This window comes from Erinaceus europaeus, chromosome 1 (assembly GCF_950295315.1).
Source record: "Erinaceus europaeus chromosome 1, mEriEur2.1, whole genome shotgun sequence".
Taxonomy (NCBI): domain Eukaryota; kingdom Metazoa; phylum Chordata; class Mammalia; order Eulipotyphla; family Erinaceidae; genus Erinaceus; species Erinaceus europaeus.
Genome location: NC_080162.1, coordinates 186,912,471 through 186,927,667, shown reverse-complemented (window position 1 = coordinate 186,927,667; position 15,197 = coordinate 186,912,471). Strand labels below are relative to the sequence as shown.

Sequence of the window (15,197 nt, the reverse complement as noted above, 5' to 3'; positions counted from 1 at the left end):
CCTCATGATAAATGTTTCTGTCCTCTGTTAGCCTTCCTTACACTCCTCTGCATGTCCTTATGAAACTCAGAGCAGAGATGCGTGATTGTGTAACTTTTTTTCTCTTCCCAGTCTGTGTTGCATTGTCATTGATGAAGCTTTGCGAAGTTATTCCACATTCATGTAACCACATTTTAGAAACAGAACTGGTGTTAAATAAGGTTAGTGTGCCTCGGAAAAGATAGTGTGGAGGGTTCCTTTCCTTTCCTTTTCTTATTTTTACTTCGGACCACTTTCTTCTTCAGGTATAAGACTTCTAGCAAGTTTGATGGCAATGTTTAAAAAATGTTTATTTATTTTCCCTTTTGTTGCCCTTGTTTTTTTTTATTGTTGTTGTAGTTATTGTTGTTGTTATTTATGCTGTTTTTGGATAGGACAGAGAGAAATGGAGAGAGGAGGGGGAGACAGAGGGGGAGAGAAAGACAGACACCTGCAGACCTGCTTCACCGCCTGTGAAGCGACTCCCCTGCAGGTGGGGAGCCGGGGGCTCCAACCTGGATCCTTGAACCGTCCTTGCGCTTTGCGCCACCTGTGCTTAATGTGCTGCGCTACCGCCCGATTCCCTTCGATGGTGATTTGTACAGAGCAAAGATAGACAGTGGGTGCCTCATCCTCTTCTGTGTTTCAGAGTAGAGGTTTTTCTATGTTGTGTGAAAGGGTCGAGGAGGCCTGTGCCATTGCTCTTATTCGGATCTTCCCAGAGTTCTTGTTTTCGTTTTTAGATCCTCAAACATTACCTTATTGGAGATGCTTTTTTCTGACCACCCTGTATAAATTAGCACCTTCACACCTATCCCTTACACTCTGTCCCACTTAGCTGACTTAATTTTTAATAACTTCACCACCTGCCATTATTCTGTATTTATTTTTCTTTTTTTTAAATTTATTTCTTTATTGGGGAATTAATGTTTTACATTCAACAGTAAATACAATAGTTTGTACATGCACAACATTCTCCAGTTTCCCATTTATGTATTTATTTTTCTGACCAGAATGCAAAGTCCTGTGAAGCAGGAACTTCTCTCACTGTTGTTCGCCAGCAACTAGAACAGAGACAGATGTTCACTCATCTTAGACTCTGTCTGGCCTGAGGAGCCTCTGAGGCTGATGTTTTACTTAGGTACAAAATAGATATTACATGCCAACCAGACTTCCCTGGACAGATGACCCCACCAATGTCCTGGAGCCTCGCTTCCCCAGATCCCTGCCCCACTAGGGAAAGAGAGAGGCTGGTTAGGAGTATGGATCGACCTGTCAACGCCCATGTTCAGCGAGGAAGCAATTACAGAAGCCAGACCTTCCACCTTCTGCATCCCGTAATGATCCTGGGTGCATGCTCCCAGAGTGTTAAAGAATAGGAAAGCTACCAGGGAAGGGAATAGGATACGGAGTTCTGGTGATGGGAATTGTGTGGAGTTGTACCCCTCTTATCCTATGGTTTTGTCAGTGTTTCCTTTTTATAAATAAAAAAGTAAAAAAAAAACAGACATTACATAACTGATTATTTGATTTTTCTTTTTGGGGCACCTGTGCCATTTCATCACTTCTGGTGGGTATTTCTTTTTTTTTTCTCCCCTGCCTCTTTAATTTCAGATAGAAATAGAGAGAGAAAGAAGCAGAGAAGAGAAAGAGTGGTACACACAGAGAGAAGGTGAGATAATATAATACCATACCACTATTCATAAAGCTTCCCTTAGTGCTGTTCATGGCACTCTTGTGTGGTAATGGGGACTTGAGTCTGTACGCTTACACATGGTAAAGTATGTACTCTACCAGGTCAGCTGTCTCTCAGCCCCTAATTATATTCATACTCTAGTTTTTCCTCTCTCTCTTTTTAATGAGAGGTACACAGGGAGAGAGAGACACCACAGCACTGTTAAACTCTGGCTAGTGGTGATACTGGGGATTGAACCCAGAACCTCAGAGCCTCAGGCACCAATATCTTTTACATGACTATTATGCTGTGTCCCTTGCCTTTCATATGTCTTTTTTATTTAAAAATAAATATTTATTTATTTATTTTCCCTTTTGTTGCCCTTGTGTTATTATTATAGTTATTACTGTTGTTATTGATGTTGTCGTTGTTGGATAGGACAGAGAAAAATGGAGAGTGGAGAGGAAAATAGGGAGAGAAAGATAGACACCTGCAGACCTGCTTCACCGCCTGTAAAGCCACTCCCCTGCAGGTGGGGAGCCGGGGCTCGAACAAGGATCCTTACACTGGTCCTTATGCTTTGCACTACATGTGCTTAACCCGCTGGACTACCGCCCGACTCCTCATATGTCTTTATGTAGCTCTGTATTGCAGAGCCTAAACGGGAATGTATTGCACCTAGGATGTCTTGACTTAAACTAAGTCTAAATTACCCTTTTATTTGTTTATTTATTTTAAAATATTTATTTATTTATTTATTCCCTTTTGTTGCCCTTGTTGTTTTACTGTTGTAGTTAGTATTGACATCTTCGTTGTTGGCTAGGACAGAGAGAAATGGAGAGAGGAGGGGAAGACAGAGGGGGAGAGAAAGACAGACACCTGCAGACCTGCTTCACAGCCTATAAAGTGACTCCCCTGCAGGTGGAAAGCGGGGGGCTCGAAGTGGGATCCTCACGCCGGTCCTTGTGCTTTGCGCCACATGCGCTTAACCCACTGTGCTACCGCCCGATTCCCTACTCTTTTATTTATTCATTCAAGAAAAGTCATTGAATTTGTGTGTTATGTCAGACACTGCTCTAACTACTGAGAATACAGTGGGCAGCAAGAATGACATAGCCGTAGCTCTCATAGAATGTAAATAAGGAGATGCTTTGGGCCTGGCAATGTAGCTTGCTTGAGTAGTGTGCTGCTTTGCCTGTGCGTAGGCCAAGTTCAAGCCCAGCTCTCACTGCGTTGAGGGGAGTTTTGGTGCTCTAGTTCCAGTCTCTGTATCTCTCTTTAAAAAATAGATAGATAAAAATAAGTGAAAATAATGTCTTTAAAAAGATTATAGGGAGTCGGGCTGTAGCACAGCGGGTTAAGCGCAGGTGGCGCAAAGCACAAGGACCAGTATAAAGATCCCGTTCGAACCCCGGCTCCCCACCTGCAGGGGAGTCGCTTCACAGGCGGTGAAGCAGGTCTGCAGGTGTCTATCTTTCTCTCCTCCTCTCTGTCTTCCCCTCATCTCTCCATTTCTCTCTGTCCTATCTAACAACGACAACAACAATAATAACTACAACAATAAAACAACAAGGGCAACAAAAGGGAATAAATAAATAAAATAAATATTTAAAAAAAAGATTATAGAAAAAAATTATATTGTAGTGAATCTTGTACTGCTTTCTGTGAACTCCTACCTTTTTTTTTTTTTTAAATAAATTAAAGGTGTTTTGTTCATAGTGCTGGGGCTTTGTGCATGCACAGTCTCACCACTCAGAGGCCAAATTTTTTCATTCTTTTTTGTTCCAAATTGGGGAGGTAGAGGAGAGAAGTGATACCATAACACTGCTCCACTATTCATGGAGCTTCCCCCAGTGCTGTGGTACTCCCGTTTGGTGTCAGGACTTGAATCCAGGTTCTCTTGGTGAGACCTATCAGGTCTCTTTGCTCTCCTACGAAGTGAGCAAAGTTTGTGTGTGTGTGTGTGTGCGTGTGTGTGTGTACATGTATATGCACACATATGTGCATGGCAGGGCCTTATGCCTGTGCGATTCTACCACTCCTCATAGGCTGACTCTCTTCTCTCTCTCTCTAATCCTTTTAGAATTTTTTTTTAATTTCAAATAGAGACAGGGGAAGAAAGAGAAGAAGAGATACTATGACATTGCTTTACTATTTGTAAAGATTGCTTTGATGCTATGCATGAGCCTCCACTGTGGTGCTCAGGTCTTGAACCCAGGTCCTTGTACATGTTGAAGTGTGTGCTGTACTGGCTTAGCTACTTCTGGATCCCTAGAAGGTCTTGTTACTTGTTTCAAATAAGCCATCTCTTCTTACCAAAAAAACAGCACAAATAATTCAAGAAGCTCACACTCATATAAAACCTAAGATTTTGGTCTTTTTCTAATAGTCCTGCTTCCATTCCAGGCCCATTAAATTCTAAATGCTGTCAGAAATAAAAATAATAAAATCTGTAACCTTGTCTTAGAATATGACTCAGCCATACTGGCACTTTATCTAGGTCCTTTGCTATTTATTTATTTACTTATTTATTTATTTTTATTATCTTTATTTATTGGACAGAGACAGCCAGAAATTGAGGGGAAGGGAGAAGTAGAGAGGGAGAGAGACAGAAAGGCACCTTCAACCCTCCTTCACCACTTGTGAAGCTCTCCCTCTGCAGGTAGGAACTGGAGGCTTGAACCCCGGTCCTTGCACATTGTGACATGTGTGTTCAGCCAGGTGCTATCACCCAGCTTACTCTACTCTCTCTCCCTATGTGAGTTATGGCATCTGACAAACAAAGCACATACCCGATGACTTCCTCTGAGACAAACCGATGCCTTCTTAGTTAAGACTGGGAGAGCCAGATTCCATCCTGTAGGTTAGATAGAACATCTGGATGCTCTTTCTTTCTGTCTGAATGATTCATCTCTTAAACACATGACACCAGTAACATTGTTTCACCTTTCAGTTGAGACCTTATGCCCTTTATATGACTTTACATTATTGGTCTTCTCTACTGTGGACTTACTAGTGTGACCATACATTGAATAGTCTTACAGAATTGATACCTTATAATTACATACGGGATTAGGAAGCATTTTCCTTAAAATATCTGCTAATTATGAATTCATGAGTGTAGCTTACTCATCTTTTTAAAAAAAAATTTGTTATCTTTATTCATTGGATAGAGACAGTCAGAAATTGAGAGGAAGGGGGAGATGGAGATGGAGAAAGACAGAGAGATACCTGCAGCTCTGCTTCACCACTTGTGAAGCTTTCCCCCTACAAGATGGGACTAGGGGCTTGAATCTGGGTCCTTTCACACTGTAACAGGTACAGTCAACCAGGGGCTCCATCACCCGGGTCCACTTAGTCGTCTTTAATGGAAGAGGATACTGAACACACATTTGTCTGCCCATCTTGTAAAAGAAATTTGATTAGCTCTACATTTTGTAAGGCCTTTGACAGCTATATTATAAAATCCAAAGCAGCTCTTCTCTTTTCCCTAATGGGGTAATGGGGAAAATGTGAAGTAACGACGTCAATAGACTAAACCAAGGGTGGGGAACTTTTTTCTGCCAAGGGTCGCTTGGATACTGATAGTATCATTTGCAGACCACACAAAATTATCAAATGAAAAAATAACACTTGAGTAGATGGGGCAGTGGTACGTCTGGTTGAATACACATTACCATGTGCAAGGACCCAAGTTTGAGCCCCTAACCCCCACCTGTAGTGGGAAAGCTTCAAGAGTGATGAAGCAGACCTGAGCTGGAAAGCTATCTGTCTCCTCCCGTCTCAATTTCTCTCTGTTCTGCCAAGCAGAATAGGAAGAAAGGGAAGGGGGAGGGGGAGGAAAATGGCTGCCAGGAGCAGTAGACTCATAGTGCTGGCATCAGCCCCAGTGATAACCTTGGTGGCAAAAAACAAAAAAAACACAAAAAACCAGTCAGCACTTGAGAGACGAGGGGTTGTACCCCAGTAAAGTATATTAAAAACATTAATGTCACTATGAAAGAAGCTCCCAGGTCCACTGAATTTCAAATCCTTTTCTGCAGTTGCCTTGGGAGAGCCAGATCCCATGGGCTGGACATTCTAAACCATCTACGAGTGGGCCTTTCCTCATATCTGATTCTCTAGAAATGATAAAAGTGGACAACTGTTTCCTCAGTGTAAATATGTGGAACTATATTCTGAGGCACCCTGTAAGATGAATTATGAGAGCTAATTCTACATTATAAATGTTGATGACTTGATACTGCTTTTGGTGACTAAAAGGTAGAAAATTTAGATCTTAGTTTCACTTTTATGTATTTCTTAATTTTTTTTTATTATTGTTAAATCTGAACTTGGGCAAGTTCCATAGTTCTTCCTTGTATGTATAATGGGGGGCAGTAATACTTGATTTGCTTCCTTCATTAGGTTGTTAACTGTGGTTACATAAAATTATGTATATGAGAAGACTGAGCACATGTAAAATAAAAATAGGAAATCTGGAGGATAAGTTCTTAGCTTGATCTGCAGAGAGGGACACTTCATGAGCAGTGAAGCAGTACTGCCAGTGTCTGTCTTTCTCTCACCCTATCTCCCCCTTCCCTCTCAATTTCTGTCTCTGAAGGAAGTTAAAAACAGATGAAATATTAAAAGTTTTTAGCTTGTTTACACCACTTGGGAAAGACAGAAACAGCCTGGGGGGTATGGATCATGGGGTATGCCAATGCCCATGTCCAGTGGAGAAACAATTACAGAAGCTGTAACTCCCACCTCTCCCACCTCCCTCCAAATTTTTTTGGTTCATACTGCCAGAGGAGTAAGTGATAAGGGAAAGGAAAGCAGAGGGTTCTGTATTCCCATTCCACCAGGACCCAAAACATCTGTCACCAGGAATCTTATTTTTAATGCAATCAATGGAAGAGAAGCAAATCTGGAAAACACCAAGCGGAAACCAGGCACTGTTTGTCTTACCTGGGGGGGGGGGGGACACACACCCAGAAGTAGGTGTGGGGGTGACTTAGGAAGTGAAGACAGGACCTTTGAAAAAGTGGGGGGAGGGATAAAAAGAAAATATATATATACATATATATAGTTACGGAATCAGCCTTTATCAATGACCTTGGAAGAACTATTGCATTTTCCAGTGGAGGGAATGGGATGGGGGGGGTACAGAACTCTGGTTATGGGAACCATATGGAATTACACCTGTATTATCTTATAATTTTGTAAATCAATATTAAGTCAATAATTAAAAAATAAAGATTTTTAAAAATTAAAAAGTTCTTAGCTTGAAAAAATATTGTGTGAAAGATTACCTGGAATGATCATAGTTGTTTATTATGTGCCAGGCATAACTTTTTTTTTAATGCTTCATAATTTCAGGGTAATGGTTACTGCTCAGGATGAAGAAGGGAAAATAGCATTGATTTGAGTCTGTGATGTTTTATTCTTGAAAGGAAGTCTGAAACAAAAATGTCAAAAGTTGGAGCTCCAGTGGCGCAATCGGTTAGCGCGCGGTACTTACACAAAAATGTCAAAAGTGTTAGAATTCAGGATATCTAAATGAGTACATAAGTATCTGTCTCAGAAAAACTGCAACTATATTTCATAACATTTTAAAAATGAAATAATACCTTTTGACAAAATAAATGCTTCAGTTGATATACTGGTATATTTAGGAAATCATACATGAAATTAATGTCTTATGTCATTCAAGTTTAATGAGCTTGAAAACAGGTTTTTTCATATTATCTCATTGGAGGTTTTTGTTTGTTTGTTCATTTGTTTTAGTGGTTTACAAAAATAATAAAATAATAGGGATATAATTCCACATCATTCCCAGCACCAGGGTTCTGTGTTCCTATTCCTTCCATGGAAACTGCTATGGTTCTCCCAATGTCACAGATATGAGTTGACTATTATTTCTATAGCTATATGTCTCTCTCCCATTTTTTTCTGTGATCCTGCCTTCTCTTCCATTTTAAGTCACACCTACACCTATTACTACTTCCAAATGTCTTTCCTTTTTTCCTCTTCTCTCTCTGTTCCCTGATGAAATTGCCATCTTCCCCTAACATGTTTTGTCATCTGGCAGTGTGAACCAAAATTCTTTTTGGGATGCACAATGTAGGAGTTCTGGCTTCAGTAATTACTTTTCCTCTGGACATGGGCATTGGCAGGTCGATCCATACCCTCACCCTGTTTCTTTCTATCTTTCCCTATGGGGAGGTGAGGTGAGGTTCCAGGGCACGTTGGCGAGGTTGTCCACCCATAGAGTTCAGGATGGAACCATAGTAGCACTTGCAACTTGCTGTCTGTCAGTAGAGTTATTTTAAAATTAAATTTTATTATTTTTCACTTCTACAGGTTTATAAAGTTCTGGTCTCAGTGGGCAGGAGTGAGTGGTTTGTCTTTAGGAGATATGCAGAGTTTGACAAGCTTTATAATACTGTAAGTAATAGTGTCTGTTTGTTTATAATAAAACCACCTGCCTGAGAAAACTCAAATATAAGAGTGATTGATTAAATTAACACTAATATATAAGACAAGCAGAAAAGAGTAAGAAATATTTCAAAAAATATGTTAACTTTGGAATGCTTACCAAAAAGGGTGAAGGCTTGCAAATTCTGAAAATAGGTAAACTTGACATGCAACTTAAAAACACATCTTAATGACATACGATATAAGTAATAAGGGTGGCAGCATGGTTCATGTGGATAGTACTCTCCTTTCCCACATATGAAAATAATCTCCCCCTTTATTTATCTTTCTCTTTGCTTTTTTCTTTCTTTCTTTTTCACAGTTCTTTGTTGAAAAATCAGAGTCATGTGTCTACATATTTCTCAGTCTGGAATTTGCCAACAGCATGGCCATGATGTAGAGTGACACATATTCTTCTGGCCTTTGTATTTCCTGTCAGTTGGTAGTTAGATGGATAGGTCATGGGGCATGGGAGGAGTGTTGGCAATGAACTTATCATGAAAATAAGCATTCATCTACTTTTTTATGACTTTATCCCAAATTTAATTTGGGGTTTCACCGCCTCTGGAAATAAACACAAATCTGAAACAAATATATTTGAATATTAATGGAGGGAAGACTAGAGCTGAGGATACAGAAGGTAAAATTCGTCTGCTTTCTTAGTAACTATTGTTAGTCTGCTCAGGTAGAAATGCAGAAAGATTTGCTAGCCAGGTCATGCATGATACAGTAGATAGTGTTGGACTAGCAAGCATGAAATCCTGAGTTCATTCTCTAGCATCACATATGCCAGAGTAATGCTCTGGTCCTCTCCCTCACTCTGTCTTATGACTAACAAAAAAGAGTAAATATATATAAATTTATTTATTTATTCCTTGTTTTTCATTGTTGTAGTTATTATTGCTGTTGTTGATGTCATCATTGTTAGCTAGGACAGAGAGAAATGGAGAGAGAAGGGGAAGACAGGGGGAGAGAAAGTGAGACACCTGCAGACCTGCTTCACCGCCTGTGAAGCAACTCCCCTGCAGGTGGGGAGCCCGGGCCTCAAACCGGAATCCTTATGCTGGTCCTTGTGCTTTGCGCCACGTGTGCTTAACCTGCTGCGCTACTACCCAACTCCCAATATATATGTTTTTAAGATACAAAAATTACTTATTGCAGAGTTAGGCAGGTGGTAGCACAGTGGGTTAAGTGCACATGGGGCAAAGCACAGGGACCCGGAGTAAAGACCCTGGTTCGATACCTCGGATCACTGCACAAGAGGTGAAGCAGGTCGGCAGGTATCTATCTTTCTCTCCCCAACCCCTCGATTTCTCTCAGTCCTATCCAACAATAACAACAAAGGCAGCAAAAATGGGGAAAAATGGCCTCCAGTAGTGGATTTGTAGTGCAGTCACCAAGCCCCAGTGATAACCTTGGAGGCAAAAAAAAAAAAAAAAAAAGTTACATCTTATGAGAAATAAATGATAAGTAAAACTTAAATGCCCAAGTTCTTGGTGAAGCCCTGAATATAAGTTATTTCTTTTAGGCTTCAAAATAAATCTGTTAGGCAAGTGCCAAAATTATTTGTTTTCCATTGTGCCACTGGCCGCACAAAGAATCCGAACCAGGCAGGTCCCACAATGCCCCTGGGTCCACACTCCCAGAGGGATAGAGAATAGGAAAGCTCTCAGGGGAGGGGACGGGATACGGAGAGCTGGGGGTGGGAACTGTGTGGCGTTGTACCCCTTTTATGGTTTAGTCAGTGTTTCCTTATTATAAATAAAATTTTTAAAAAAACACACCAAAATTATTGGTTTCACACACAAAACAAAACTGGGGCATATAGATATTAAGTCATTTACTTAAGATCACAAAGATAAATGTTTTATTGGGGCATAATATAAGATTACTTGTTAATCTATAACATTTTATTGAAATAAATATTATAATTTGATCATGAAAGTACGTCTTAGGATAAATTTTCTTGAATCAGACTATATTTCCTATTCATGTATAGATAGAAGATTTATACAACTCAAATAATTTTATTTTATTTTTTATGTAGTTGAAGAAACAGTTTCCTGCCATGGCTCTTAAAATTCCAGCCAAGAGAATATTTGGTGATAATTTTGATCCAGGTAAGTAATAACTTCATAGACCAGCTCTAATGGTGGTTATTGTTTGAGGAAATACTTTCCAAATTCATTACACTGTATAATTATAGTACAGGCTTCACAAAGCCAGTTGATCTCTGTAAAAATAATACCTCAGTAAGAGATTTGCTGGCTATCAGACATTATTTTAAAGACTTTCCATATTTTAATTCATTTAGTCCTCACAACAACCCTGTGAGATGGGTATTATTATTGTCACCATTATTGTATTACAGATAAGGAAACTGAGGTATAGTCGGGTTAATTAATTTACCCAGGGTCACATACAGATAGTGAAAGGTAGATTTGAAAGTTAAATTCAAATAGTCTGACCTCAGAAACATTTATTGATCATCAAAGATAATTTTGTTTTTTTTTTTTTTTTTTTTTTTTTATTTTTTTTTTTATTTATTTAAATTTTTAATTTAAGAAAGGATTAGTGAACAAAGGCATAAGGTAGGAGGGGTACAACTCCACACAATTCCCACCACCCAATCCCCATAACCCACCCTCTCCCATGATAGCCTTCCCATTCTCTAGCCCTCTGGGAGCATGGACCCAGGGTCGTTGAGGGTTGCAGAAGGTAGAAGGTCTGGCTTCTGTAATTGCTTCCCTGCTGAACATGGGTGTTGACTGGTCGGTCCATACTCCCAGTCTGCCTCTCTCTTTCCCTAGTCAGGTGTGTCTCTGGGGAAGCTGAGCTCCAGGACACATTGGTGGGGTCCTCAATCCAGGGAAGCCTAGCCAGCATCCTGGTGGCATCTGGAACCTGGTGATTGAAAAGAGAGTTAACATACAAAGCCAATCAATTTGTTGAGCAAACATGGATCCCAAGATTGGAATAGTGGAGAGGAAGTGTTGGGGAGGTACTCACTGCAAACTCTAGTGTAATGCTGCTTTCAGGTATATATTTTGCAGTAGTTTATGGATACGTGTGCACATACGCTCTCTCTCACAGAAACTGGTATATGTCTAGGTTATGGGACTTTGTTAGAAAGTGAACTACCTGAGATGAAATTAGAGTGTACTATAAAAGGAAAGGTCTCACCCGAGTAATGAAGCTGAAGGGTTGTCACTCCACACGTGAAGTCTCTGGATACACTCTGAGGTGAAGCATGTTGAGATGGCAATCGTTGCTTTGGTTAGGTTGTGATCGGCGGATGCAATATTATTTGGTATGGAATGGGAGAAGCATACGGGAAAGTGAGCCCTATCCAAGGGTGCCAGGACTGGGGGAAGTAGGGGCTCTATAGTGAAGATGTGAGGTTCCTGCTGTCTTAGGGTTCAAAAAGACAATCAATAGTTAATATTACCCACACATTATTTGTTAATTGGGTTAACTTTGAAAAGTCCCTTTGTTATGGTTTGCTGTACAGTACCCAGTATCTTGTATATAGCTGTGCTATTGGAAGCTTCTAATCTACTTGGTCTAGGCTTTTGAGAGAGTCCGCATATCAAATACGTAGCCTATCTATTAAAAAGATTCAGTTTGTCTTTTGAGAACCTTTGAGACATACAATTGATTTCCCCCTCTCATATTAATTAACTACTGATTTATATGACTACATTTTGCTAGGAGTGTACATAAACACCATTCCCATCACCAAAGGACCGTGACCCATCCCTCCCGCCCATTCCCACCCCCCACTGGCCCAGGAAGCTACATGTCTACTCCTCACCACTGGGTTTTTACTTTGGTGCCCTACTTACAATTTGATCAGGTCCTGCTTTTAGTTTCCCTTTCAAATCTTCTAAGTCAGCTTCTGTTGATGAGTGGGATCATCCCATACTCATCTTTCACTTTCTGACTTAGTCCACTTAACATAATTCCTTCTAGCTCTGTCCAAGATGGGTCAGAGAAGGTGAGTTCATTGTTCTTGATAGCTGCATAGTATTCCATTGTGTATATATACCACAGCTTTCTCAGCCATTCATCTGTTGTTGGGCACCCATGAAGGATAATGCTCATTGTTGCATCCAGAACAGTTGCTAAACTAATACTTTATACGACACATCGTGCAGATCTCTGAATGGGATACCAAGAAAATGAGGTGTTATTCTCCCCGGAGGGTGGAGGTGGCACCGGTGGGAGGGGCAATGAGGTTTTAGTTCTTATGAACCTATTATCTTGTGTATTGGGAGCTTCAAACCTGGAACTTTTTTGCTAGAATCTAAGAAATCCAGGTCATAGATGGCTACTTATAGAGAATTAGAAACTATACTTTTTATACATTTTAATTAGAATGTAAATTATAGGGTTGGGTTTGAGAGTATAATGATTATACAAAGAGACTCTCATGCCTTAGTCCCAGGTTGATTTTCTCACACCACTATAAGCCAGAGCTCCAGTTAAAAAGCGGGGGGTGGGGGGAAGTATAATTTATATTAAAATATATTCTTTCTTTCTCCTTTCTTTCTTTCTTCTTTCTTTCTTTCTTTCTTTCTTTCTTTCTTTCTTTCTTTCTTTCTTTCTTTCTTTCTTTCTTTCTTTCTCTTTTTGAGAGGAAGAGAAACCAAAGTACCACTCTGGCATATGTAGTGCTAGGAATTAAATCAGGTGCTTCAGGTTTGCAAAACACATACACTACCTCAGAATGCCTGCCCAGGCACAGAAATCCTGTATTTCTTTAACTTGATTCAAAAAATATAGAATGAAGTCACTATATTAAAAAATATAGAATGAAATTTACTATCCTTTTTCTAAAATGATTGCGTATTTTCTAACTCTACCCCCTTAGAAGTGCCTAAAAACAGTAATAGGTAATAAGGAAAACCTCTTGGGTCCAGGTTTTTTTTTTTAATTTTTTATTTTAATTTATTTATTTATAAAATGGAAACACTGACAAGACCATAGGATAAGAGTGGTACAATTCCCACCACCACCAGAGCTCTGTATCCCCTCCCCTGGTAGCTTTCTTATTATTTAACCCCCTGGGAGTATGGGCCCAGGGTCATTATGGGATGCAGAAGGTGGAAGGTCTGGCTTCTGTAATTGCTTCCCCACTGAACATGGGCATTGACAGGTCAATCCATACTCTCAGGTTTTATAATCTCTAAATTTCCTTTTTAAAAAATTTTTAAAAAAATATTTATTTGCCCTTTTTGTTGCCCTTGTTTTTTTTTATTGTTGTTGTTATTTGATGTTGTCATTGTTAGATAGGACAGAGAGAAATGGAGAGAGGAGGGGTAGACGGGGAGAGAAAGACACCTGCAGACCTGCTTCACCGCCTGTGAAGCGACTCCCCTGCAGGTGGGGAGCCGGGGTTCAAACCGGGATCCTTATGCCGGTCCTTGTGCTTTGCACCATGTACGCTTAACCCGCTGCGCTACCGCCCAACTCCCTAAATTTCCTTCTTAAAGGAAATATAGTGACTCCAGTTATGGTGAAAGAAATGTACCAGATAGTCAGTCTTAAGCCTTCTTGACTGAAAGCAAAGAAATTGTATAAGACTACTGAGGTTTTGTCACAACACGAGAGGACTAGAGAGAGAGAGCTTACCAGGAACTCAATGTTTTTGTTTGTTCAGTGTGGTGCCGGGGAGTGAACTGAAGCCTTCATGTATGCACAGTACCGCGGAGTGGCCTCCATGGCCCACTTCTTATTCTATATTAAGAGAAACAGACAAGAGAAGGAGAGACAGAGTAAGAGGCTGAGACAGCAGAGACAGCAGTGCATGTATGAGGCCCAGGGTTTGATCTGAATATCAAAACTAAATAAAATAAGAAGAATTTAAAAAAGAGAAACAAAACTCTGTTTTGTATTTGTCTTCTTACGTAACTGTTTTGATGACAAGTCTGTTGCTTGACACAAATAATCCTAATAGCTTATGTCTCTCTAAACAGATTTTATTAAGCAAAGAAGAGCAGGACTGAATGAATTCATTCAGAATTTAGTTAGGCATCCAGAGCTTTACAACCAGTAAGTAATTTTTGTTGTGTTCTAAAGAGGCTCAGAAATCAGACTTGTGCATATTAAATAAACCGCTGATAGTAGACTTTATACTTTCTGTGAAATGTTATATATGTGTGTAATATCTTCCTCAAACAGTTATCTCCTGGTAATAATCAGCCTTTTCTTCCATTAAGTCAAGACCTAAGCATTACCATCTACTTAAGAAAGACAAAGCAGAAGCAAAAATAGCTGATGCTGGCTTTATTTCATTATAGCACATACAGAAAGGCATACAAATCATGACTGTTCAGCTTAATGAACTACAAGACAGTGAATGTACCTGAGCTGTCACACACCCCCACCAAGAAACAGTTTTACTAGTGCCCCAAACCCTTCACACACTTACTCTCTCACTCTCTGTTCCTTCTCTTTCTCAGAGGTTACTACTCTCTAGTACATTAATCTACTACAGCCTAGATTAATGTGCCCTGGTTTTGAACTTTATAGATGAGCCATACAACACATATTCTCTAGTTTATTTTCAGCAGTACGATAGTTATCTGTATTGTTGCATATGACTAGTTTGTTGCCACTGCCCTGTAAGTTGTTATGAGTTCTGCTGGGCATATATCAAGGAGTAGAATTGCTGGGTCATATGGCAACTCTGTTTCGAGGAAATTCCAAAGTGTTTTCCCTGTGTCTGTATCATTCTTCATTCAGCCCCTCCCCTTGTGATAAATTCTTTATCACCTTTTTAAATTTCTTAAATTATGTTATTTGTGTCAAATTATTAAAAATAGTTTGGGAAATCTTGCTATTTGCAATAACATGGAGGGGCCCTGTGCTAAATAATAAAAAGAAAGGGTCATCTTACTTATATATGAAATCTTAAAAAAAAAAAAAAAAAAACAACTCATAGATACAAAGAGCAGATTGCTGGTTATTAAAGACAAGGTGGGAGTGGGAGGAGTAGAAAGAGGGTTAAATGAGGGAAGCTGGTTAAAAGGTACAAAGTTCC

At 39.7% G+C, this 15,197-nt stretch overlaps 1 protein-coding gene across 12 annotated transcripts in view; it reads left to right on the top strand.

The window, feature by feature from the left end:
* The window catches only part of SGK3 (serum/glucocorticoid regulated kinase family member 3), a 137,280-nt gene that overhangs the window by 81,232 nt on the left and 40,851 nt on the right, over positions 1 to 15,197 (top strand). For 8 of the 12 annotated variants that reach the window (XM_060200643.1, XM_060200684.1, XM_060200609.1 and 5 more), the window contains 3 exons: positions 8,039 to 8,122; positions 10,200 to 10,272; positions 14,131 to 14,206. In XM_060200643.1, coding sequence (XP_060056626.1) covers positions 8,039 to 8,122; positions 10,200 to 10,272; positions 14,131 to 14,206 — 233 coding nt within the window. Of the gene's footprint in view, positions 1 to 111; positions 201 to 5,736; positions 5,957 to 8,038; positions 8,123 to 10,199; positions 10,273 to 14,130; positions 14,207 to 15,197 lie in introns of all 12 variants that reach the window. The other 4 variants (XM_060200668.1, XM_060200692.1, XM_060200696.1 and 1 more) reach the window with 4 other exon arrangements.